The 25,834-nt window shown below is 41.8% G+C and overlaps 3 protein-coding genes across 5 annotated transcripts in view; all 3 read right to left on the bottom strand.

Annotated features, from left to right (window-relative positions):
- Positions 1-236: 236 nt before the first annotated feature.
- Positions 237-24,341, bottom strand: LOC148320501 (scaffold protein ILK-like). Of its 3 annotated transcripts, none has more exons than XM_088279032.1 (13): positions 24,262-24,341; positions 4,638-4,778; positions 3,472-3,637; positions 3,297-3,392; positions 2,923-3,019; positions 2,746-2,829; positions 2,576-2,661; positions 2,373-2,482; positions 2,100-2,227; positions 1,892-2,013; positions 915-1,014; positions 698-828; positions 237-626 (listed from the first exon to the last, which is right to left on the bottom strand). In XM_088279032.1, exons 2-13 carry the CDS (start codon positions 4,724-4,726, stop codon positions 477-479), a joined length of 1,359 nt encoding a protein of 452 aa, XP_088135158.1. In that variant the 5' UTR covers positions 4,727-4,778; positions 24,262-24,341; the 3' UTR covers positions 237-476. The 3 variants fall into 3 exon arrangements, with proteins under 3 accessions (XP_088135158.1, XP_088135157.1, XP_088135159.1); XM_088279031.1 differs by lacking the exon at positions 24,262-24,341 and adding an exon at positions 4,900-5,057; XM_088279033.1 differs by lacking the exons at positions 4,638-4,778; positions 24,262-24,341 and adding an exon at positions 4,258-4,406.
- On the bottom strand, positions 5,666-10,507 carry LOC148320502 (uncharacterized). The gene is made up of 2 exons (XM_088279030.1): positions 9,561-10,507; positions 5,666-9,329 (listed from the first exon to the last, which is right to left on the bottom strand). The coding sequence occupies exons 1-2, from the start codon at positions 10,441-10,443 to the stop codon at positions 6,235-6,237; spliced, it is 3,978 nt and encodes a 1,325-aa protein (XP_088135156.1). The 5' UTR covers positions 10,444-10,507; the 3' UTR covers positions 5,666-6,234.
- Positions 22,344-25,834, bottom strand: part of LOC148320500 (melatonin receptor type 1B-B-like) — a 28,082-nt gene continuing 24,591 nt past the window's right edge. Inside the window, exon 4 of the mRNA XM_088279034.1 lies at positions 22,344-25,834. Coding sequence (XP_088135160.1) covers positions 25,409-25,834 — 426 coding nt within the window. The 3' untranslated portion in view covers positions 22,344-25,408.

Below are 25,834 nucleotides of genomic sequence, written 5' to 3'. Positions count from 1 at the left end.
ACTGATGCTGTCATGAGTGTGTGAAAGAGCTGCTTCCATGGTCAGTCGGACCGTGAGAAACTCATAAATTGATTTTTTTTTCTTTTCTTTTTTTGCTTTAAAGTGCAAACACATTTAAATACATCCTCATAGAATGCGTTAAAAAAAAGAATAAATAATAATCGGTATCTGACGCCAAACTCTGATGAGAAAGGAAAATGAGGACAGGAAGGAAGACAGAATGTCAAAGTAAACAATTTGTCATAAATATAAAACTTTTATTGCATTGGTGGAGTGATAGCGTTATCTTTATACACATTTCTTTGTCATTTCGGCTAATGGTGCCACTAAATAGTCCAACAATGAATTAAAAAAAAAAAATCAATCAAAAAGCGAAAGCTTACATCAGAGACTCGAACAAAAGTCACATATTGACTGAAAAACGTGTGATTTAAGTGAAATTCTGTACAGCGGCAGAGCAGCTAGATGAGCGCGGTTCACTTGTCTTGCATTTTTTCCAAGATGGGCACAATCATGTCGAACTTGGGCCTCTTGGCGGGGTCCTCGTTCATGCACAGCCTCATCAGCTTGCAGACGTGCGGCGAGATCCCCGGCGGGATGGTCGGGCGCAGGCCTTCCAGGGCCACCTGAGAAGAGGCCGCACGGTTACGTTTGGACGGGAAACAGAAGAGGCGATTTGCCGCCTAAACGTGCTTGCCTTCATGCCGATCTCCATGGGTGAGAGGTGGGCAAAGGGCACCTCCCTGGTGACCAGCTCCCACAGGAGCACAGCGAAGCTCCACATGTCGGCCGATCTCCTGTTGATGTCTTCCGAGCGCTTCTGGAGGGCTGAAATGTCACAATGGAAGTGTTGAAATGGCTTCGCATCGACTCGTGGAACGTTGTGAGATGTTGGTGGAGAACGAGAGTGCGACCTTCTGGGGCCATCCAGGCCGGAGAGTACATGCGTCCGACGCACTGGAAGGAGAACTTGGCGTCCGCCATGCTTATCCTGGCCGTCATATCCTCGTCAATCTGCCATGCAGATGATAAACGCATCACTATGGAATTTTTCAAGCGATTGACACTTTGCAGGTAGTAGCAGTGTTTATTAATGCAAGCAACCTAAAACCACATAAAACAAAGCAAAACAAAAACATATTTTCATAGTATTTTATGGTAATGTTAGCAAATTTTGTCAATTGGAATTAATTTAACTATTTAGCTAAAATATGTTGACTATAAATATTTTTTTTAATTTAATGGAGTATCTGAAATGCACTCAAAATACTGTTTCAGTTTAATGGCATTAAATGGAATCTCAATTTAAATATAAATGAATTTTTACAATTCATTGTATTTTTTTATTTGTCATTGTGACTCAAAGTCTTGATTTTAATTCAATTAAATGAAATTTACATTCTATTTTATGAAGTGTTTCAATTGTAATTAACAATTTTTGTTTCACACAGTTTTTATGTTTTTAAAATATTTTTACTAGCATTTGAATTTTTTGTTTGTCAATTTCAGCTGATTAAATTTAACTGAATTGAATTTAATTGTATTCTGTATTGAATGTAAATTAATTAGAATTTAGTTAGAACAAAAAAATAATACAAAAGTGCAGAACTCATCACTCAAAAACAAACAAAAAAAATAAAATAAAATATGCATTCTACAATATTATCAAAACATCTTAAGGTTCATTTCACAATTTTCCAATTCAAGCTATTTAATGCTTCGCTTCCAGCTAAATTACACACTTGCGTAAATGTACCCTTTCCGTATTTTTAATTAGACTTTTGCACACAATTTTAATTCCATACGCATCATAATTATCCTTGCATGGAAAAGCGCAGTGAAAGTCCAAGCGATAGCGAGGTGACGCGTAATCAAGACTTGGGCGCCTCACCATGACGTGTCTGCTGTTGAGGTACAGCCGTGCCACCATGGGCTCCAACGTGTGGAGGAAGGTCATGGCGCTGGCGATGTCCAACGCAAACTTGACCGCTTGGCTTTGGTCCACCACCAGAGCTGAAGACCACACGGCACACACGTACGGACACTCTTTGCCGCATTCTTTTATTCAGCACAAACGCGACGGGAGGACGGAGACTTACTGGTGCCCTGATGGAGGAGGTTGTAGAGAGATCCGTACGGCATGTAAGGGGTGATGATGATGGGGTGAGGGGCCGGGGGGGACTGACATGCTCCCAGAACTGGCAGGATGTTGGGGTGAGAGAAGATCCTGCACAACAGTAGAGAAGTGACTGGTATTAACGACAAATTTGATATTTCAAATAAAATGGACACTATTGGGCTACCGTAGCATACTTTCTTTTTCCCAGACCAGGAAGTGATTTTTTTTGTACCTTTTGAACAGAATCATTTACCGTAGTTTGGGATGCTCCTCGCTGAAGTCTCTGCTCTTTCTGGTGCTCCACTCCCTCACCTGCAGCACCTTCACCACCACCTTGTCACCCTGCCAGCGACCCTGCCAACTCTGATACACACACACACACACACACACACTGAAATATTGACTCTGTAAAGCAACACACACACACGCAAAAGGTGGGTGGGCGGTTTCCCGAACCTCTCCTGAGTGGTTTTCATTGATTTTAGCCAGCAGTGAGAGTTGTTTGTAATCGATGCCGGCCTGCTTGTTGAGGGTGCCGTTACCTGAAGGCAAAGATTATATTAAAAAAAAAATATATTAATGTACTGAAGAAAAATAGTGTAGATATTCGTTGTGTGCTGACTGACGTGGCCTGGTCCTCATGGTGCCCTTCCAGAAGGTTTCCTTGTAGGGAACTTTGGTCAAACTCTGTCCCAGTTTTTCTGCTTTCTCTGGATCAAGCAAACGGAGCAACGCGCACAAATGTGTCAGTGCTTCCAAAAAATAAGAATCGTGCTAATATTTCATCACAATTCCACTCTGACCTTGAAGCAGTTGCCTGAGGTGAGGCTTGGCCTTATCCAGCGGCGTCTGTCCGTACCTGTTGCATACACACACCTGAGCGCCGCTCACCACCAGATCCTAAACACACATTTCGTTTGAATCATTTTTGCAAAAGGAAAAAAAAAAATAAATAATTAAAACTGGTCATAACTTGTGGCATCTACGCAATTCCTTAAATCGTAAAGGTTAAAGGTCACAATAATGGTGATCAAAGTGTTGACAACAGCATTTATCTTGGTTTCATTTATCAAAGATCATCAAAATCTGACATTTGAACAAGGGGTGTGTAGACTTAAGTTTATTCACTTCTGGAATTAAAATTTAGAAAAATCTGAATAGCATAATAGCGGCGTACCTGCGCTACCGCCTCTTGTCCCCAGAAGCATGCGTAGTGCAGTGGCGTGTTCCCGTGTTCGTTGACCGTGTTGGGGTCCGCCTTGCACTGAATCAGCTGCAAGCGACACCAAGACGCCGATGACGCTCAGCACTTATGACATTATCGAAATGCACACGTGACGATGGAGGCGTACCTTGGCCACGATGTCCGCGTGGCCGTGGCTGGACGCCAGATGCAAAGGGGTGTCGTCGCCGCGGTTCATGACGTTGATGCGGGCGCCCCTCATGATGAGCATGTCCACTAGGCCACCGCGCCCCTCCCGGCACGCCCAGTGAAGCGGGCTGAAGCCGTGGTCGTCCCTGATGAGAGCGAAGCCCGTGTTACGTGCCGGATAGTTTCAACTCCTAAAGTGTGTTGCTAACCCCCTTTCACACATTTTTTTAAACTTGGCTTTCCCCCAACTTTTCTCATCTCACGTTTCTGTTAAAAGCTCTTACTGCTGCCCGACAACTATTTGATAAGTCCAAAGCAACACTATGTAGTGTGAAAGGCACACACCATCTGCAAATTTGCCAGCAGAACCATTTTTTTATTTTGGTGATGATCTTCACTCCTTATCTTTATTTAGACTCCAGTGCATGCTTCCTCAGACTGTGGGTGGTCTGAAGCCCACCTGACGCCTGGCGTGCTGATAAACATGCCAGCGAAGAAAGAGGAATGCCTGTCAGTCTTTTTATGCATGCTTGACAGCTGCCAAGCACACACACACACGCACACACACGATTATTTCTGCACTAGACTTTTTTGGTACTTTCTTAATTGTTTCTAGTTTTACTATTAATTCTGTTGAGCATATTGTTGGCCACCATAAATACCTGTACCCTAAGAATTGAATAAAAGTATATTTCAAGCGCCTAGGAACTTTTGTGGATTGATTTTCCATGGCTCTTTAAATCCAGCGCAGCATTTTGAGACTCACGGGCGTAAAGTGATGTCACGCTTGTGGCTTCCTGAGCTATAAAAAGAATCCAGGAGCGGCCGAGGGGGTGCAATATTCCAAGCAGCTCATCACGAGTGCATTCCAGATGCAGTGATGGAAAACATGGAGAATATTAGTGACCAGAGCCTCTCCTGTCGGCCTGGGCCCGCCCACACAGGAAATGAGGGCTGTCAATATGCATATATGGCCTGGCCCGGGAATGAGCTTCCTTTCAGGGAATGCTGCTGTTCTAATGACATCATTAAAACCGTGCCAAACACTGCATGCTCAATATGGAAACTATTTGATGGGCAGCGCGCGCACGTCAGGGGGCTGCTTTTTTTTTTCTTTTTTGGTCCCGTTTAGTTTTGTCCACTCACCCTAAATTGAGGTCATTTTCCGTGTTGTCCAACCACAGGCGAACCGCCACGGAGTTGCCCTCTCGACACAGTGTGAAGATGTCATCCATGTTTACAGTGGGCTGCTCCTGTAAATCCCCTTTGGAGTGTGGGACGTGCAGCCTGAAATGTGGTTAGGTTAAAAATCAATAAAACAAGCACAACCCGAAATATAAACAAACTTGCGACTTGTGAGGGGGGAAAATAACGAAAAGGAGCAAAGCAATGAATTAAATGAGCTTACCGTTACTGATCTGTTTCCGTTTCCCACCCAGTCTTTAAAAAGTTCTTCCCCATAAGCGAGGAAACGCGGCGGGCGCGAGTTCGCCCCGCCCCGGGGGTCGTTAGTCAGGCGTCTGCGGTTGGATGGGCCGGCCCTGAATCATGGAGCTCAGTCGCCCCCTGGTGTACAGATTTAAGAGTGCAGCGGTCTTTCCAGTGACGTCACTATTATTACGACGCACATAGCCCTGCCCGCATATGCAAGTATCCTTATATGGAGTTGTAATGAGAGACATTTTTTTGTTATGGTTGTTCATATTTGGTCAAGTGGATTTATTATTTATTTTTTGATGTGACACAATACACGATTCAAATTTGGAAACAAGGTAATATAAACAAGTACAGTAGTTGGGTTGATCATACATTTAATATTTACACTCCTATTACTCCACTATTAGGCAGTTGTATTGTTCTGTTTTCTTCATTGCAAGGTCACTTCCACCTCCTCCTCACTCTTCACCTCCTTGTTATCTGTCTTTCATATGTCCCACGCAGTCTCTCCTCCCACTTCTCCTTGTTTTTAGCCACCTCCTCATGTCTCTCGCCTCCTTATATCCGCTCTTTCACCCCATTTATCCTCGTCAATTTCTCCTTCTCCACCTCATCTCCTCCCATTTCTCATTTCAATCTTCACCTCCTCATTTTCCTACTCCTCCTCCTTGTCATCAACATTCACCTTTTTGCACCACCGCCTCCTCATGGTCACTGCTTATCTTCGGTCTCCTCTTTTTGATCAGTTCCTCTTCCTCTGACTCCTCCTCATTCTTCACCTCCTCATCTTTGCACTCCACCTCACTGTTCTTCCTATGACTCCTCCAAGCTTTTCCTCCTCACCTCTTTTTTGCTCCACCACCTCCTCATGGTCGCCATCCTTCTGTTCTTTCACTTCCTTAATGCCATTGTCATGTTCACTATGTATCTCCTCCTCATGTTTTTCCTCTCCCACATCGTTTCCCCCTCCCACTCAAGGTCACTTTTCTTCACCTCCCTTGCCTCCTCCTCCGTTGCTCCTATTCAACCCAGTTACTTTCTTCTTCATTTCCTGGTTATGCTCTTCCTCATGTTGTTGCTGCTTAAAGTCACTTTTCTTCTCCGGTTGACACTTTCACCTCCTCTATGCTCCTCTCAATTTCCTCCCCCACCTCTTTCTGTCAAAGTACTCCTGTTCACTACTTTTCCTCTACATCTTGGTCACCCCCAGCTTCTCCCACCTCCTCCTGGTAACTTTTCACCCCATGGTCTCTCCAGTCGCTTTCCCCTCCTCTCCTTCTCCACCACCTCCTCATCATCATCATGCTCACTTCCCTGGTTCTCCTCCTGGCCACTCTGATCTTCCTGCCTGACTAGTCTCTGGGCTCTCCGTCACTCTATAGGCCCTCCTCCTCATTGCGACCAAACTCCGTTTCGCTTTCTTTCTCCTCCTGGTGGTCATCCAGTGTCTCCTCATTGCTCTGTACCTCCTTCCCCTCATGACCACCCAGCGCCTCCCATTATCTCTCCTCACCCTCATCCACCTTTCCACCCAAAGCCTCCTTACGGCATCGTTCCACCGGCCCACAGGCACCTCCTGGAGGTCGCTGTCCTTGTCGTGGTCGCCCATTGCCTTTGTGTTGCTTTCTCTTCCCATCTCATCCTGAACATAACTCTCGTCGTCGACATCCATTGCCTCCTCCTCTTGCGTCGCTTCAGGGGCCTTCTCCCTTTCCTTCTTGTCTGGGTTCTCCTCCTCCTCCTTCTTCTTCTTCTCTTGGCCGCCGTCTTTTTCCTCCTCGTGATTGCTGTCCTCCTCACTCCCACTGTCCCGCTCACTGTCACTTTCCTCCTCACTGTCACTCTCATCATCGTCCTCCCCCTGGTCAGTCTCCTCCTCATTATCATTATCAGTGTCTTCCTCCTCCTCCTCCTCATCATCATCCTCGCTGTCCTCCTCTTCATCATCCTGGTCACTCTCCTCCTCATTGTCACTTTCTTTCTCCTCGTTGTCATCACTCTCTTCCTCCTCCCCCCGGTCGCTCTCTTCCTCTTTGTCACTCTCTTCCTTTGCCTCCTGCGCCTCTCCCGCCTCACCTGCCTGGTTGCTCTCCTCCCTGTCAGGATCATTTTCTTTCTCCTTGTCCTTCTTCTCCTCCGGGCCACTTTCCTTAGGGTCACTCTTGTCCTCCTCCTCTTCCGGATCCTTCTCCTCATGGTAATTCATGTTCTTCTCCTGGTAGATAATTTCCTCCTCTTCTTGGTCACTGTGATTCTCTTCCTTGTAGCTCGTTTCCTCCTCATCACACTCTTTTTCATCCTCATCTTTCTCTTCCTCCTCCTTCTCATGAGAACTTCTGCTTTCCTCCTCCTCATCTGAGTCATTCTTTACCTCCTGCTCCTTCTCATCCAGGTCAGCCTCATTGTCCTCCTGATCCTGCTCACATTCCTTCTCAAAACACCTTCCCTCCTCTCCCTGCTCATTTTGATTACTCTCATTCACCTCCTGTACCCAGAAGATGTCCTCCTCCTGGTCGTTCATCTTCTCCTCATCTTCATGATCACTTTCCTTTTCCTGGAACCTCAAGTTCTCTTCATAATTATTTTCTGTCTCTTCTTCCATCTCTTCCGTTTGGTCGGTCTTCTTGTCCTCCTCCTCCTCTTTTATGGCATCCTCTTCTTCAAAACCACTCACTTTCTCCTCTTCTTCCTCCTCCTGGTCAGCTATTTTCTCCTCTACAACATGACCAGTCCGTTCCTCTTTCTCCTTGTCTTCCTCCCTCTCTTTCTCCTCCTCCTGATGACTCTTTTTCTCCTCGTCTGCATGATCACAAGCCTTCTCCCGCTCCTCTTCTTGGTCGATCATTTTAACCTCCTCAACACCCTCACTCCCTTTCCCCTCCTCCAACCAGCCAGTCTCCTCCTCTTGGTCATTCCCCATTTCCTCCGCCTTCTGGTCATTCATCTGCTCATCTTTCTGATCACCCTCTTTCTCCTCCTTGACCCAGTTCATCTCCTTCTGGCCAGTCCTTTTTTTCTCCCCCTTCTCATAACTCCTGTCTTCTTTCTTTTTCTGGCTACTCTTTGCCTTCTCATAGCAATAATTGCTTTTGTCCTCCTCCTCCTGGTTGCTCCTTTTCTCCTCCTCTTCATGATCACCCACTTTCTTTTCATCAGCCTTTTTCTCCTCTTCTTCATTATCACTACATCCCTCTTCCTCCTCTTGTGGTTCAATCACCTCCTCCTCCTCCTCCTCTTCATGACTAGCATTATCCTCCTGCTCCTCCTCCTGGTCACCATTCATCTCCTCCTCATTATGATCACTCCCTTTTTCATCTTTCACCTCGTCAAGCTCCCCCTCTTGATCGCTCCTTTTCTCCTCCTGGTTGTTATTCTTCTCATCCTCTGCATCCACTTGTTCCTCTTTTTGATTAGCACAATAACTCACTTTCTGCTCCTTTCTCTCCTTCATCCAATCAGTTGCGTCCTCTTTGTCACTCCTTTGCTCCTCCACCTCAAGGTTGCTCTTATTCACGTCCTCATTGTAGTCACTCACTTGTGTCTGCTGCTCCTCTTCATGGTTATACCGTTTTTCGGCCTCCTTCTCATCCCCCTTCAACCAAACAATCTCTTCTTGGTAATTAATTTTGTCCTTTTCCTCTTTGCTGTTTCCCCCCTCGTCTGTATGATCGCAGCCTTTCTCCTCTTTCATCCAATCAATGTCTTCCAGTCGGGTTGTCTTCTCTTTGTCTTCACCACTATTCTCATTCTGCTCCTGGTCACCCCTTTTCTCCTTGTCATGATCACTCCTTTTTCCTTCCTTCATCCAGTCAATCTCCTCTCGGTCTTTCCTTTTGTTTTCTTCCTGGTTGTTTTTTTCCTCCTCTTCATGATAATTGTCTTCCTCTAGTGGGATTCCATTTTTCTCCTGCTTCACCCAGTCCATCTCCTCTTCCTGGACCACATTGTCACCCATTTTCTTTGAATTGTAACTCTTTATTTTCTCATCCTGTTCAGACGTCCTCTTGTCATCTTCAAAAATGTTTTCCCTCTCCTCCTGCTCCTCCTTCTTTTTCTCAATATGATCACCTTCTTTGTCATCTGTCACCCAGTCAATTTCTTCTTCTGGTTTATTTTCTTCGTTGTAACTCCCTTTGTCCTCTCCTTCCTTCATTTCTAAATCACCACTCCCTCTCATCTCCTTTGGGTCACCTCTTTTATCCCCTTGATTGTAATCAGTCCTTTTCTCTTCCTTCAGAAAGTCAAACTCCTCCTCTTGGGTATTTCTTTTCTCCTCCAGGCCTTTCTTTTCTTCGTGATCACCCTCTTTGCCCTCCTGCTCCTCTTCCCTTTCACCCTTTTCCTCATCCTCCTTATTATGCTCACTCCCTTTCTCTTCTTTCATCCAGTCCAAGTCCTCGTCTTGGTCGCTTCTTTTCTCCTCCTTGTCAATCTTTTTCTCCTCTTCACGATCTTGCTCTTGCGACTCATCCACTTGCTCCCGGACATTCTTTTTCTCTTGCTGATCACTACATTTCTCCTCGTCCGGCTGGTAGTTCTCTTTCTCCTTCACTTCATGATCATTCTCTTTCTTCAACTCCTCCTCCTCCTGGTCATCATTCTCCTCCTTCACCTGGTCAAGGTCCTCCTCACGATCATTTATTTTCTCCTCCTCCTGGTTGTCCATCTTCTTTTCATCTTCATGATTATTGGCCTCCTCCTCCCGGTCACCATTTTCCTTCCCTTCATTACGATCACTCGCTTTCTTCTCCCTCAACCAGTATGTCTCCTCCTCTTTGTCATTCTTTTTCTCTTCTTCCTCCTCATCAATCTCCCGACCATTCCTATTCTTCTGTGTCTGGTCGTTCATTTTCTCTTCGTCATCATGATAATTGGCCTCCTCCTGGTCATTATTTTTCTGCTCCTCATTTTGATCACTCCCTTTCTTCTCCTTCAACCAGTCAGTCTGCTCCTCTTTGTCAATCATTTTCTCCTCTTCATCACCCATTTTCTCCTTCTGATGAGTTTTCTCTTTTTTTTCCTCAACTTCCTTGCAGTCACACTTTTTGTCCTCTTCCTTATGAATACTCCCATGCTCGTCCTCCTCTTGCTTGCTCTTTTTCTCCTCCTCCTTTAACTTATTCTCCTCCGGGTAATCTTTTATCTCATCTCCGGATTCCCGCACTTTCTTCTCCTTCACTCGGTCGACCATTTTCTCCTGATCATCATCATCACGCCCTTTCTCATCCGCCCAGCTGGTTTCCACCTCTTGGTCACCTTGTTCCTCCTTCTCATCATAACTCCTTATTTTCTCCTTCTCCTGGTCAGAAATCTCCTGGTTTCTTTTCTCCTCCTCATTATTACTCCCATCCTCCTCTTTCAGGAGGTCAGCCTCCTCATTTTGGCCATTCCTTTTCTCCTCCTTCTCCAGGTTATTGTTTCTCTCTTGGTCTTCACGATCATACTGCACCTCCTCCTGATTGCTCTTTTTTTCAACCTCTTCATTATAATCTTTTTTCACCGTCATCCAGTTCATTTCCTCTTTGATTTTCTCATCTCCGTCCTGACTGATTGTTTTCTCCTGTTCTCCACATGCTCCCTCCTGGTCAGCCTTTTTCTTCTCGACATGATGACTTTCATTCTCCTCCCGTTCTTCCTCCTCATTGCAATTCCTTTTTTCCTCCCCTTCCTGGTAAGCTTTTCCCTCCTCGTTGCGATCAACGCTTTTCTCCACCTCCTTGACATCGTAGCTCTCCTTGTCTTGGTTACGCTCCTGCTCCTGGTCCTCCTTTGGCTTCCCTTTCTTCTCCTTCACCCAGTCAACTTCCTCGCTGTGGTGATTCTCCTTTTCCTCTCCGTCCCTCATCATCTCCACTTCATGATCCTTCTCTTTCTCCTCCCCCTCTTGATTTCCGCCTTTGCCAATCTCATGCCAATTTCTCTCTTCTTCTTTTCTGTCGTTGACCTCTTCCTTGCGGCCTTTTAGCAAACCCTTTGCCTCTTTTGCAGACATTGCTGGTTCTTTTGAGTTTCTCAATGAAGTCTTGGAATTAATGGCAATTTTTTTCCGTTGCGTCTTCTCCACACATGTCAGGTAGAAATCCAGCCAACCGTCACGGATGCAAATCGCGTGATGTCGCCGTTCTCCCACCCGGTAAATCTCCCGGAAGCGTCGCAGTTGCAGACTCGACAGGCAGGAGCGTATTGGCAGCTTAATTTTACTCTCCATTTGGCGTGACTCTGCGTCACACTGTTGCCCGCCGTAACGAGACTTCTTCGTCTTCTTTGACGCGATCGGGTCACCGCATTGCTTCCTGATGAGTTGTGTTTATGTTGTTGTTTTTTTCCCCCTCTCTCTGATCCGGACAAATTCCTGACTTTCCTGCCTTTGTCGATAGCAACATTCCTGTCTCATAAAGGACGACAGGGCTATGATGTTTGGCGATGATTATTATGTCGTGGGAGTAAACAAGTAGTTGTCAACAATTGTATGTTTGCCATTTTCGAGGCAATGTAACTTTACAGAATATTTTTACGCTTCAGACCTGATGGCGCAGCATGAAGCTCGTTGAGGTTATTTTGAATACAATCTCGCTGCCAATAATTGCACGTTTCTGCTACATCTAATCAGATGATATCTTTGTCCTGGTGACGCTATTTATTTTTGTTGCAAAGCGGACCTCCAGCGACCAGAGTGCTGCAACCTATAATCGGATACTCATGAATGTTTGCGTTATCAAGAAGCATGTGACTGACTGCAAGCTTTTCTGTGTGTGTGATCACGATGAAATGCAAATTGAGCGAGCAGGCCCTCCATGATGTATTTACTTGGTAAAGCAGCATGTGGCTCAGTCAAGTAATCTTGAACGCATCGTATGTTTGGGATGCTTATGAGGCTGCTCCATGTTCAGTATTAGTCAAGACATGGTGTGGCGTATTCCCACTTGCAACTTTTAGCATTGCTATTCAGTGCCAGCTCAGCTTACGTCATCGTTTTTGTTTGTCCTCTTAAAAAGTTCATTGAAGTGTGGATGTCTTGTGTGAATATTGGCACCGGTTGAATCCAAACAGGCTCAAAGCCAGCAGAGGATCCATACAAAGGCCGACTTTAACGATTGATTAGTTGTTGGTCCACGCTGGCTGGATTTGCACACTAGTCTGTTCATGTTGCTTAGAGTTGGTTTAAAATCACAAAAAATAAACAATAAAAACAAGAAAGAAACAGATCTGCATCAAGGCAAAAAGTCAAAACATTGCGACACACAAAACTTTTACAAGTCTTCTTTGGAACCAGTCATGAATTTCTAACTGATTTCCTAAAGCCACAGATTTGTGTTCATTGTTCTATGACATTAATATTTATGCCGTACTTGTTTGGTAGAATTTTGGGACATAGTCGTAGTGAACGCCGAAAAGACGTCTTGTTTGCTTGTATTTTAGCATAAACTTAACCTTTAAGACCAAAACATAAAAAGAAAAGAAAAGCAGATGAATGTTAGATTGTTAAAAAAAAATTGCATATCAAATCGTAGACGCAATATGAAAGGGCGAAAAGAATCCGAACCAGATTATCCAAAATTGTTCAACCCAACTTTCATCGTGACATTTGAACATTTCCATTTTTTTTCTTTCACATTACTGAATGTTTTTCAAGTTCAACCGGAAAAGCATCCTTGTTCCAAATGAAGAGGACACAAATAAATGACACGATGAAAATCTTTTATCGTGCTTGCAGCAATGCATTGAATCTCTTACTCTATACTGTTACTGGCAGTATAGTTGTTATCATCTCTTCACAAGCGGTGGCTTGTCCTCATCAGAGTTTCAGTTGCGGCAGAACTGGAGCAGCTGCTTCGTTATCACTGATATTGTTAGCAAGTAGTCAAGCTGTCTACTTCTGTCGACGATTCCTGTGAAAGATGCGCAGGATGTGAAGTGGCGCTGATGCAATCCACAGCAACGTTGCATAATGTATCAAACATTTTTATTCATGTGTTGACCGACTTTCATGTCCCGGCGCAAGAAGAAGAAAAAAAAAAAAGCAAGACAAGAACGTTGATATTTTTGGGGAATTCAGTTGAGATGGTAAAATATTAAGAAAAAAATATTTTAGTTGTAACACTATAGATTTGGAAACACCGCAGTACAGGCAATAAAAATAAATCTTAAAGGGAGGGAAAAACTACCATCAAATTCAATTTTTTTTACAGAATAGTAATAATTTATCATTTTTAAAAAAAATAATTCATTGTTTTACGTAAAGTCACATTTTCTTAAGAAAAAATTATAAATTTGTATAGACGGTCATGACATTAATTTTTTTTTCCATAAAAATTTGAGGGGAAAAAAGTCATTCTCTGAAGAAAAAATAATTAAAATGAAAAAAAAAAAATAATCCTGCGTGAATTCATTTTTTTTTTACGTCATAATCATATTTTTCAAATACTTTACTCACTTTCACAACAAGACATTGTGATCTTATGAGAATAATAGCTACTATATATAGTTTTGAGGGGGGAAAATGGTCATTAAAGGTATTTTAATTTTGGGAAAAAGGCTAAATTGATTGTAGGTACTTTTTCGGAATGGCGCACTTCGACTGGCATTTAAAAAAAAAAACAAATGCGCGGCTTCAATTACAACGACTGTCTTTATTTAGAAAGTTAACGTCTGGAGGCATTTGTTGCTTCTGGAGTCTCCTGAGAGTTTTCCGTTTACGGAAGAATAAACCGAAGAGCAGCTGACCACCTCCGGCTATGACTCCTCAATCCTCAATTCCACCTTTTCCGCGGGCCATCTGTTGCCGATGCTCGTCACTGATGAATCGCGTCCGCGGGGACGCAAAATTACCTGGACGCCCCGATTTTGATATTTTGATTGTTTGGACTGTGTTCCCTCGGGAAGAGTTTAATCAGGTGGAATTCATTTATGAGGCTGCGTTATTCCATCAAGGGGACATTTGTACCAAAGGACCTCTTAAGCTCTGCTGCTTTTATTAATTAGCGTGGAAGGAAATGGAAATTGGTTGTTGAGAAATGAGCTGCCGTGCAGATTAATACAATTATTACTCAACCGGCGCCATCAACTTGAACTTAATTCAAAATAATATGCGTTATAAATGCCATTAGCAGTTTATACATAGAGTACTTTCGTGCCCGCACGGTAAAGAAAAAAAAATGCATAAGTATATACAACTCAGCAAATTGTTTTGGAGCAAACAACTTGTTTGCTTTGTTGTGCTAACATAAATAATATTTATATTTTAAAGTCGTTCTCACGAAAATGACTGTTTTAGCACCACAAAAAATACTAGTTGTGTCGTTCACGGTGTCGTCTCATGAAAAAGAAAAGCAATTCACAAAATTCTATTGAGGCAAAAAAAGGTGGTTTGCTAAAAAAAAAAAAGTAAATAAATAAAATAAGGCCATTCAAATAACATTTTGGGAAAAATTGCTTTTTGAAAATGACCTCATCCAAAAAAAAAAAAATTGGGGGGAGAAATGATGAGATTGATTTCATTTGATACAATTTGAAGTGTTTTTAGAAAGATTTTTTTTGTTTGTTTCTTGTGTAAAAGGTTGTAAGTTAATGACAAAATTACATTTTCATTTAAAATTTTTTTTTTTTTTTATGGAAACAAAAGTTGTAATGTTACATTGAGGGGGGATGGGGGGGAGCAAAAAGATGTGAGACAGCTAATATCATTCCCGAGTGCTAAGTCATGATTCCTGCCCCCGCTAACGTCTGCCAATTAGCATGCGTGCTAAAGGTTAGCGCTAGAAGCTTGACCTACTTGTGAGCTGTTCTTCAACGTATGTTTTTGTACCCGTCCGGACTAATGGAGGCGAGTTTTGTTCCGCCACGTCATTTCACGCTTGATGTTAGCTTTGTGATGATGAGCTGCTGATGTGTCCTACTTTGAGTTTGCCATGTCGCCGCCATAGCACTAGCATGCACAGCGTTCGGAAAGGAGAACAAATCTTTTTTCCCCCAAGTCAACGCTTGGAAAAGCCAGTCATCCAAAAATCTTGGTTTTGTCGTGAGCATTGTTATCCCTCCAAAGGCAGACTTCATGTCTTGAACCATACGTACGCTTACATTATATGTCTTGCATTCAAAAATCCTTGAATCATCCGTCCTCCTCCACAAATTCCATCTTTCTTTCTTCCTTCCTTTGTCATGTTTGCGGCAAGCGACCAATACAAAGGAAGTCGTTAACATTGCATCCTTATATAACCACACACACACACACGCGCACACACACACGGCATCCAGACAGCGACGTCAAAGGCGATTACACACGTCGCCGATGATTCTTCTGCCCACATCGCGGCAAGCGTTACGTAATCCAAACAAAGCGGCATCCGGCGTGCCATGTATGTTTTCAAGTACTGTACTCTATGTGCATATAGCATTCATACAAGACGCAGAATTTTGAGAATCAGTCTCGCACTTTTTTGGGGGGGGAAGTTGTTAGTAATTGGAATCTAAAAAAGTATAACAACAAAAATCTAATAAAATCTTGCATGTTCAAATAGCTAGAAGCTATTTCCTGGCTATAGCATTAGCCGCTGTGGAGTACAGCGACGGTATTAGTTGAGGCTAATATATATATATATATATATATATATATATATATATATATATATATATATATATATATATATATATATATATATATCACACAGTGATGTGTTTGTGGTATGTCGGTAACTCCTGAGAGGAAATGTCGCACGGTCGAGACCGTGACAAAGGTTGCGAGCGGATGAATAATTCATCTATCTGTCACTTTAATTGCATCTAATGCACAGATTAGCGATTTATTCGGCGAATTAGAGGAACACGTTTTAATCCGTGTGTTCATTATATCCGCAAACAATATGGCAGCTTTTCATTCCGACGGAAAGGACACGCGTTCATTAAAGTGACCTGGCCTGCTTTATGTAACTGCAAATATGATGAGCTAAATGCCAGGCAGATTAACATTGATGCAACGTTGGCTCTGCTTGTAATTACTAGACTCATTGGACAATCCATTAGGTAAGCCCAAAGACCTTTTTTTTGTCAGCCGTTCGATATATATTGTGTGGTGATGTCTGAATTCCAACCATGAGTTTATAATTAAATTAAATATTTCTTTTTTTTTTGCCGCATTTTTTGCTTCAATTCAATAGACATTGTGATGCGCACGCCTTGGCCACCTGGGGGCAGTATAATACACACGGATATTCATAAAGTAGACAGTCACAAACTGCAGTCATGTTCGTGGTTCTTCACAAACGATTAAGAATATCTGTCGGTACCGTTTCTTGCGTTGCTCCAAATATTTGATTTCAAATATCCGTTGCTCGAAAGGATCATAACACCCCGACAGCGATGGGCATTTTGCATTGTTTGTTACCATTAGCTAATCACGGTATTGATATTTGATCCAACTGTTTCAATAATTTAGTTTAAGATCTTATGATAAAAGGGCAGTTTCGTAAAAAAAAAAACAAGTGGAGGACTAAAGCTCGTTTTTTTTTTTTTTTTTAAAGTTTTTAAATCGTTTGCTTTTTACTTTGGGCTTAATTTAGTGTAGCTTAGCTGACTGCGTGTTTTGCTCACAGTGGTTGAATCGACACATGGCCACCTTAAGAGAATTAATTAGCACTCTGGATTGAATTAATACGCCTGCCTTTTGTCCCATGCGTCCTTTTCACATGAAATATGGATAAACTTTTGAAAAGCGGCCACTCTGAAGGGCTCTTCACTTTGGCACCGCCACGATCCTCCGACGCGGACCCGATGACGTCCGTCTTTTCACTGCATCATTTTTGGGGCTTTATTGTGTGGAAATGTCAATAAAAGAGTCATCTCACCTCCCTTTTTTGTGTTGCTTCAAATTCATTTGGACATGTGCAAGACCTGTTTTTTTTTTTCATGGCGGGTTATGAACTGCTTCTGACTAAGCGGCAAAACAAGGTTTCTATTAATTTTGAATGATATGCAAGAAGATTGTTGCATTTTTCAACTAATCATCAAACTTTCATGAGTTTGAGTCCTTTCTTAAGAGGAAAAAAAAAATCGGACGACATGTGGCACAAGATCGAGCGTCAGATCAATAGTGCACAAAAATTCCAAATTCCAAAACTTCCGTTCCTGAGGAAGAGTAAGTGAAACGAACCACAATAACAAACACGTTGCTACAATAATTAAAATGGTGGAATGCAATTTCAGTTTGCTTGCAGGTGAAGTTCTGCGGGCCGCCTGGGCGTTGAAAAGAAAATTAAAAACGAAAACGGCGATTTACGTCCAAAGGAGGATTGTGTGACTGCGCGGCATATTAAATATGAACCATAAAAGCCAACCGGGATGACAAATTGTGTATGGAGACGATCAAAAAAAAGGTAATAATTGATGTCGGCGCCCCTCAAAACGTTTCATTTCTGATGTGTCACCATTACAAAAGGCAAACGCTTTCATTTTTTTTTTTCCTCCCCGGCATTAAATTTCAAAGCAAAACTTATCCAAAGTGGATAGGAAAGTTCGTCTTTTTATGTAAGTGTATTAAACCGCAGAAGTTTCTTAGTGGTTTGGCAACGGTCGTTGAACACGAGCGTGGCAGGTTCAAGTCCCAATGTGGGCGTTGTTTTTGTTTTAATGAAAAAAATAAATAAACGTCTGTAATGACAATGTGCTCATTTTGCCACTTCATTTTTCATTTCCATAGATTTTTTTTTTTTAATATATAAAGCTGTATTTATTTTTTTAATATTTTAGCTTGTCTGGAATGCATCACTTAATTTAAGATAGGGACTATTGCTTCGAATTTCTGTTTCACGCCGACTTTCTGGATCGGATTAATCACACAAAAAATTATCCTTCTTTGAACGAATTATTTCCTATGGATTATTTTTATTTTATATAAAAATGTTATGAGATTACATAATAATGCAAGAAGTCATTTAAGATACCTCAACGCCTCTTAGCTCAATGAGGATTAAAATTGATCGAGTTGTTTGTGGTGGCTGTAAGGGGGGGGGGTCAAGAATTTCTTTAATAACGCATGTATGACTATAGAATAACAATAGTGCATTGTTTGATCGAGCAGTCCTTGCCGTGACTTATTATTTGTCGACCTTCACAGAACGGCATACGTGCAAAATGTCGTCGGGCATTGATTTTGCACACGTCACATATTCTATACTATAAATCACATTAGTACTGCTGTGTTTGTATGTGCCTCAAGGTGACAACAAGTTTCACGCAGAGAGCCCAAAAGGTCACTTTTACACCCAATTTGGTTGCAGTTGGACAAAACCTTGAGAACAACTTCGAAGGACCCCTGAAAATGGTTTAAATGACCCTAAAACGTCCAACATGAAAGACCGTCATCTGACATCGCCATCATAGGCAACGCAGTGACTAGCGCCCCCAATGGCATGGAGGGGTACTACTTCTCACACGTGTGCAGAAGGTCCGGAGTACTTGGGAGTCTTCGTCAGCTTTTGCGGTGTATACTGACGCGACAGTTGGCCGCGACAGCTGACGTCGGATTGGTGTGTTGACGCCTTTAGGGCACGGCTTTTAGGGACTTTTTTTTGTCTACCAATTTCTGGGGCTGAATTTTTAAAATATTTAGTTTAGTTTAAAGCTTCGGTTGAGGTTTTATGCGCAATGAGGAAAAACAAAACTCCCCCCCCCCAATAGATTGTCTTCGATCTGTCTTGTTTGAGGTTTTAATTTGTTAGCAACTGCACAAATTCGCATGGACAAGTTTTCTTTTAAAGGGAGCCCGGAAATGGCCAAATGAATCCTAAAATGGATGCTTCGTATTCAAACCAAAATGGCAGCCTTCCTGCGTGTTTTGGATCATACCTTTTTTTGCCTTATTTTTCGAGATATTCAAGATATACAAATACATGAATACCAAATATTACGCTGCTGTGTGAATTATCGAAACATGGAATGAAGAACCCGTCAATTTTCTTCCTATGATAGCAGACTGCTTGTTTTTCGTGTACTCAAATCAGCATTCATGTGACGTTTGCGACGGGAAAGACGCGATACTTTCCAAATGTGCTTGCTATTACTATTATTATCATCATCATTATTGTTATCATCATTATTACCAGAGCGAGAGAAACAAAACCCCATCTCGATGGGTTTTGACACGCTGGAGCCCTGCTCAAAAATGGCGCATTTTGCACATAAATACAGTAAATTGTACACTTTTGACAAATTGCAGTCGATGTGGAAGAAAATGACACCGTTTTGCTTCCGTGGCACACAATGGATCATATTTGCAACCAGTAGATGAATAAATATACATTTTTTAAATACCAAATAAAAAGACTATTTGACATCAAAATGTGAATGCCCTTTCCATGTTTTCCTTAACGGCTTTTATTGTTTATGAATTATCTTTGTGGTTGTTGAAGGCTGGCTGCATTATGGAGATTTATGAGGGGGCCGCATTATTCGCTCCCTTATGAATCTTTTGCACAACTCATTGCTGTGGAAAGAGGAAGGGAGGAGGAAAAAAAAAATATCAGAATGAGTGAGCGTATTTTAATATCCTCCCCCCCTCGTCCCTGAGAGACTTTTTTTTTTTTTTTACATTGTATTTTTGGGGACTTTTAATTCGACTCGTGGCCCCTTAAGGGCAAACAAAAGCGAGTTGTCCTTAAGAGCTTCCGGCGCAGCGTTTGCAAATTGATTGGGCTGTAAAAGCGCCTGGGAATACAGCCTATCACACGCTGTAATAATACAGGACTAAATAATCAGAATGGATGCATGAGGAATGAATAGTTGCATATATGCAAGCAGAATTATTATACGTGTATGCATTTCCAAAATGATGGGCAAAGCACCTTGGAGTCATGTTAAATCGCGTCGGATACGTGCGCTTCGAGTTGACACAAAGACGTTTCAAATCTGCATATGATCCTTTCCCTCGGAAAATAAAATATTTTCTAAGTTGCGAAAGCGTGGCAACATCACAACTCGCCTTCACACATGATTGGTGCCTGGAGTTCGCCTGCATCCAACTGGTCTCCAAATGTGGCCCCAAAAAACTATGACTTTTTCATGGATTTTGGATTGATCAAATTAGTGACTGGAAGTGAGCATTACGCAGACTTCGTAAGGGCAGTTTTGATGTTGCCGATCGCATTAGGTTGGAGACCGAATGAAGTCACGATCAAGATCAAGTCAAGATAACAAATATCGTCTGACGTCGTAGAATGACATGAAAAGTGAAAATCTGCATTTCCTTCAAACGTCTGCCATGAAGAAGTTCAATGAAGTTCTTCTCGTGTCCTGAACGTGTGAAAGCTTCTCTTCCACAAATGTGGGATCCAATTAGGACGAACATCGCGGCGGCGTCTGCGGGATGCACGGTCGATAACGAGAACGGTCGATGCGGAGTCTTTGAACAAATAAGAAAGTGACGCTCCTTTAAGACAATGTCAAAAGATCCAACAGTCCGTCCGCATTGACTTTTCTCCACTAACTTGCTTTGACCTCACATTCACCACAGGGAGACTTTTATCCCCTTTCTCAGACCCTCGCGCTCCGCAAAGAGACAAGATATAAAGCACACAACGCACTAACAGGCGAGCCTTTGAACATGTCATATCACGTTCCACCCCCCCCCCCCCACTCTCTCTGGTCCGTGTTTTCACTCGAAGCGTTCTGAGGGCATCCGGGCACCACACCTGTCGGAGAATTCGTGTCAGTGAACATCAGCCGGGAGCGGCAGCAGTCGAGCGTGACGCAAGCATCCTCACATCCACACCCGCCCCGCACTCCACAGCAGCAAACATTTACCCCCCCGCCCCCACACTAAAAATGAATAAAAAGCAGAGGACTAGAATGCCGATGAGGGGCATGGCCACACATTTGCAGCAGGTGGCGCTATAACTGCCCCTAACGGTACCTACAATTTAGCCAATCAGAAGTCGGAAGAAAAGGAACAAGGAGAAAATGGACTTGGAAATGAAATGGAATGATTTTAGATTATTAAAAAAAAATGAAAAAAGTTTTGCCAAAATGTGAAATTTAATACAAATTCAAAATTACAACTGCGACTGGATTAATTTTGCACTCACCCATTCCGTTTCCATGTGAAACCAAATGCAAAGACTTGAACTAAATATTCCTGCGCCATAGCTCGAGTGTAATCAATAATAACTCATTTTCTATAACTTCATGAACTCCAACGTGCGTCTTTAATAATTCATCCCTAATTATGCATTAGGCGTGTTGTGCCGCTCGTCATAAGAAACATTTGACTCAGATTGAAGGCGTCCGTCGCGGCCTATTTTGTTTGCGGCGTCGATGAGCATCGTTACATCACTTTGGCCGCGGGCGAGCTACATTAACAGCAACAGACCAGAGAGAGAGCGAGCTCACGCTTGTTCATTCTCCTCCTGTGTAAATTATCTGCAACATGTCTACTAGGACACATGCAGCCAGAGTGGAGGCATCAGAATGTGACAGTGTGGCATTGTCAGCTATCGCCTCACCGGAGAAGCAGAAGGGAAAAAAAAAAAGAAAAAAAAAAGACCTCAGGTGTTTGCAAAGTTTACGCCATGAAATGCTAATCCCGTTAGCCATAATTCTCTACTTTGGCTTCTAAAAGTAAAACGCACCTCAGAGGAACTGCAAACGCTTGCAAGAAGACGTAAAAAGAAATATCATTTCTTTGATCTTTATGTCATATTTAGCGCGCTACTTGATCGCTTATTATCCTTTACTGTTAGATTTTGATCTCAAATGTGTACATTTGTGAGGATACAAGGCTCGAAATAAGCGGTTTCACATGGCAGTTTGTGAGTCAAAATTCGATTGCATGGTAGCATTTGATCAAATAGTATGTTAGCATCTGTGTGAAATAGTCGCATTTTCGACTCAGGTTACCATCTTTACTTGTCACATCAACTCTGATCTTGTCTCGCGTGAAATAATACCCGACCAAACATCTAAAATTATAAATGAATTTCAGTAGCCCTTTCAGGCCTTGGGTTGGGTGGCTTAGCGTGCCAACTGTTAGCATAAGCATTCGACCTACCTGAACATGATAGTTCCATGCAGGTTATTAGCATGCTAGCTATTAGCATTTGTACAATTCTCCTTTTAAAATGGTACCCAACCATAGGTTGTAGATCTTTGCTTATTTTTCGTCCCTGCTAGCTGCAGTATTGTTTTCCATTATTCAGATTCGATACACGTTGGCTTCCCATCGTTTCTCCCTCCCCCGCTGAGTCTTCCTTGAACATGAGACTTTTTTACATTTTCACACCGATTTTAATGCGTGGCCTTGTCCATTTCACGGCTGAAAGCCACATGCTTTGACGTGACGACAACTTGTTAAATGCGCCACGAAGGCGGTCAATTAAAGTGCAGTGCGCTCAGGTGGCGGCGCTCAGGCAGCACAGGTCAAGCAGAAGCCAACAGCAAACTTTTAATGGCGTGACATGAACTCCCGCCGGCGTCAGAGAGAGTTTTAAAAACATTTCCAAAACACACCTCCATTGACAACAATTAAAAGTCCACACTGACACAAATTTACAAAATATCCTCCTTACATTTCGGGAATAAAAAAACAAAAAAAAAAACAAGAAAAGGCGCCCTGAGATGGCGAGAATAAGCTGCAATGAATGTCATTGAATAACAACAAGAACAAGAGGCGCTATAAATTACACTGAATATTTTCTTCATATGAAAATAAACCACAAAAATAGAACCATATGAAGGGACTGCGTGTGATGTAGAAGAGAAAACATTTAAATGGTTTCTTCATTTACAAAATTAAATAGATTAGATCAAGGTATTATTACAGTATAGAATTCAAATGTATTTAATTTAAAATCCCTATCATTTTATTTAAAAATAAGTTACTTTCTTAAAGGGGAAGTCAACCCCAAAATGTTTTTAACAAGAATATATTGATGGGTTGACTTCCCCTTCAAATCAATCTACTCAAGTATTTAAATATAGAATTAAATATGTCTTGATAATAAAACTACTAATATTGTTATCAAATGTAATTCAGCAAAATTACCTTTACCTTTTTAAAAATGGATGTTAATTGTAATCGTAATATGTTAAAATCATTTTCTTTGATAATTCAATTTAGTAATTTTGTTTTAAATTGATATGTTCTCTTTTTATACAAAAATTAACAAAAAACATAAAATATTTTTACGTGACATAAAATTTGATTTAAATTATATTTTGTATAGTTTCATTCATTCTTTAATTCATTAAAATAAATACACCCAAACAAGTCAAAACATAAAATTCTTTTTTAAAGAGTTTTTTAAAATCATTCATTTTATTTGATTTAGCTGCTGCTTCTTTGTCAAATGTCTACATTTGAAATAAAATGCGTCAGCCCTAAAAGTGTAAAAATTCAAATGCAAGAACGCAATCTTCGATCGTATTCTTGAATTGACCGATTGTCCAACGGGCGGCGTCCTCGAGATGCTACATCACACGCAGCGGGCGAGCGGCCATGTTTTCTAACGCGGTGAATGAAGAACAACTTTCTGATTGGGAATTATTTACTAAGTTTGTCTACATTTTGGCTCCGTATACATCAGTATACATCACAACAGGCCATGTCAAACAGTCATTTCCCACTATTGCCAGAATTTAGTAGGCATTTTCACCAATAATCAAAACAAAAAAAACATTTTCACCAAATCCAAAAGAGACAAAGAGTTTCAGGAAAATTTGAGTTGCAGGAACAGTAAGTGCCAAAAAAAAAATAAATAAAAAAAATAGTACCAAGATCTTGCCACGTGTCAGTATACCAAATGTTTGCACGTCAGCATTTGATCAACCCCCAATCGACTTTTTTACACGAGCACGAAGTCGACTGAAGTCCCAAACTTTATCATTATTGTTTTGGATATTTAATTATAGTTGGTTTTTATTTAGTTTTTTTTTTTTTACATTTAGTTACTTTTAATTGGTTTTCATGGCAGCGTTGTTAGTTTTTTATTAGTTTTATTTATTTTTTTAAAAAACATTCATTTTCGTTTAGTTTTAGAACCATTATTTTGTTTTTAAAGAAATTGATGTTATACTTGTGTGCAATAGCGAATAAAAACACCATGGCGAGTATTATATAATAACAATTCAACACAAATATTTAAAACAGTTTGATAATACAGGGTACCGTTTAACAGTCCATCCACAGACTGCATGTACACACGTACCCAAACTAAATAGCCAGGATGCCTTTTTAAGTGCTTCTAAAGTGGATTTCTGAATTGAATTCTTGTTGAGAAGTATTAAACCCAGTTGTACCGTGAACTCTTTTTTTTTCATACATAAAACAAAAGAGGAAATCACTCTTTACCTAGCGTTGCTTTTCGGCTGACAGCAGGTGAGCCAGCAGTTCGATTCAGACACACGCAAACTCGTCTCCTACGAGCGACGTCATGTGCGGCCTCCTTTTTAATTGGCTGCTGCTTCATGACGTCATTATGAGCGACGCACATTGATAGGACTACAATTTCTATAAGACTGTTCAACCGTGTCTCTCTTTTTTCTTTTTTTTCTTATTTATGGCCGTGCATCAGTATAGAACTAAATACATTTAAAATCAACCCCGAAGCCTCGTTATCTTGCCAATTTCAGTTAATTTTTTTTATTTTGTTAACGCAGCCAGTCCATTGAGCTATCTATTGTTTAAGTGTACTAACTAACAGTCATTAAAAACGCCCGGAATTTTTTGGAGAACGTTTAATTCTAAATTCTGGCAAGAGTAGATGACAACACCCTGATTATCATTAACATTAACATTTCTGCATTTTATCAATTCCCATTCAAAATAGTATGGGCACGATGTAAAATATTGATCTGACTTTGTGCATTTTGCACTCACTTAGCTGTTTTGTCATAGATTAGCATGCTAACTGTTAGCCTTCTGTTAATTCTCACTTGAAATGGTACCCAACCATAAGGCATAATGTAAAAGATTTATCAATCTGTCTTGGTGCTTTTTTATTTTTTTTTGTAGTCGAGTTGCTATGTGTTAGCAAAAAGACTGTTAGAATGCTAACCGTGACCTGTTAATTGAAATAGTGCCCAACCACAGGGAATGATTAAAATTCTTTATCACTCTGTCTGAGTGCATTTTTTTGTAGCCAGTGTGCTATCTTTCTATATGCTAGCACAGCTACTCTTAACATGCTAGCTGTTGTTTTCATTTCCTTCATAAAAAAGTTACTAGACAGGGCAAGCCCAGCTGTCACAAATGTTGAGTAAGGAAATACAAAGAACTAAAAGTTCCTGGAATTTTTTTGTCACAATTTCTAAATATTTCCTACTAAATTCTGGCACAAGACAACACCCTGATTACCTTTATGTTTTTTTTTTCTCTCTTTTTACTAAATTGGCATTCAAGTGATGCGAGTCGGACGTATTTGAGGCTTTGGAAGTTTATCAGGCAGTGCATGAGCGAGCAATCGGATCGTTCCTTTGGCGTCGTCACGGTAACATGCTCAGTCTTTGTTGTTGGCTCGATCCCTAAGCGATTCGTTGTTGTTCAGCGGCGGCGGCGGCGACTGCTTGCTGCGCAGGCTGCGGCCGTCGGTAGCGGCACGCGACGTCTCGGTGACGAAGAGGCGCGTCACCCACACGGAGGTGACGATGCGCTTGTATTCGTTGCGGAAGTTCCGGTTGAGCAGGCCGTAGATGACGGCGTTGAGACAACTGTTGAAGTAGGCCATGAAGTAGCTGACCACGAAGAGCCACTCGGGGATTAGCGGCACCACGCGCAACGGGTCCACGGCCACAGCCAGCCCGATCAGGTTGAGCGGCGCCCAGCAGATGGCGAACAGCACGAACACCACGAACATGGTGATGAAGTTGCGCAGGTCGCTGGGACGCAGGCGAGGGCTCTCCTCGGTCTTCACTTTGCGACGCAC

The sequence above is a fragment of the Idiotropiscis lumnitzeri genome, chromosome 17 (genome assembly GCF_059441095.1).
Source record: "Idiotropiscis lumnitzeri isolate Australia: NSW breed Sydney's pygmy pipehorse chromosome 17, RoL_Ilum_1.0, whole genome shotgun sequence".
NCBI lineage: Eukaryota > Metazoa > Chordata > Actinopteri > Syngnathiformes > Syngnathidae > Idiotropiscis > Idiotropiscis lumnitzeri.
Note: the sequence above shows the minus strand (reverse complement) of the source record. Positions and strands in the feature narration are given on the sequence as shown.

Bases quoted from the DNA above. Each gene is read 5' to 3' on its own strand.
- LOC148320501 (XM_088279032.1), bottom strand. From the start codon at position 4,726: ATGGATGACATCTTCACACTGTGTCGAGAGGGCAACTCCGTGGCGGTT. The intron at 2,014-2,099 runs GTAAGTCTCCGT...TGTGGTCTTCAG, and splicing joins CCTCCTCCATCAGGGCACCA to CTCTGGTGGTGGACCAAAGC. The intron at 627-697 runs GCAAGCACGTTT...GCCTCTTCTCAG, and splicing joins CCATGGAGATCGGCATGAAG to GTGGCCCTGGAAGGCCTGCG.
- LOC148320502 (XM_088279030.1), bottom strand. From the start codon at position 10,443: ATGAACTGGATGACGGTGAAAAAAGATTATAATGAAGAGGTTGAAAAA. The intron at 9,330-9,560 runs GTGAGGAGGACC...GAAGCGACCAAG, and splicing joins GGAGGAGAAAATAAATGATC to ACGAGGACTTGGACTGGATG.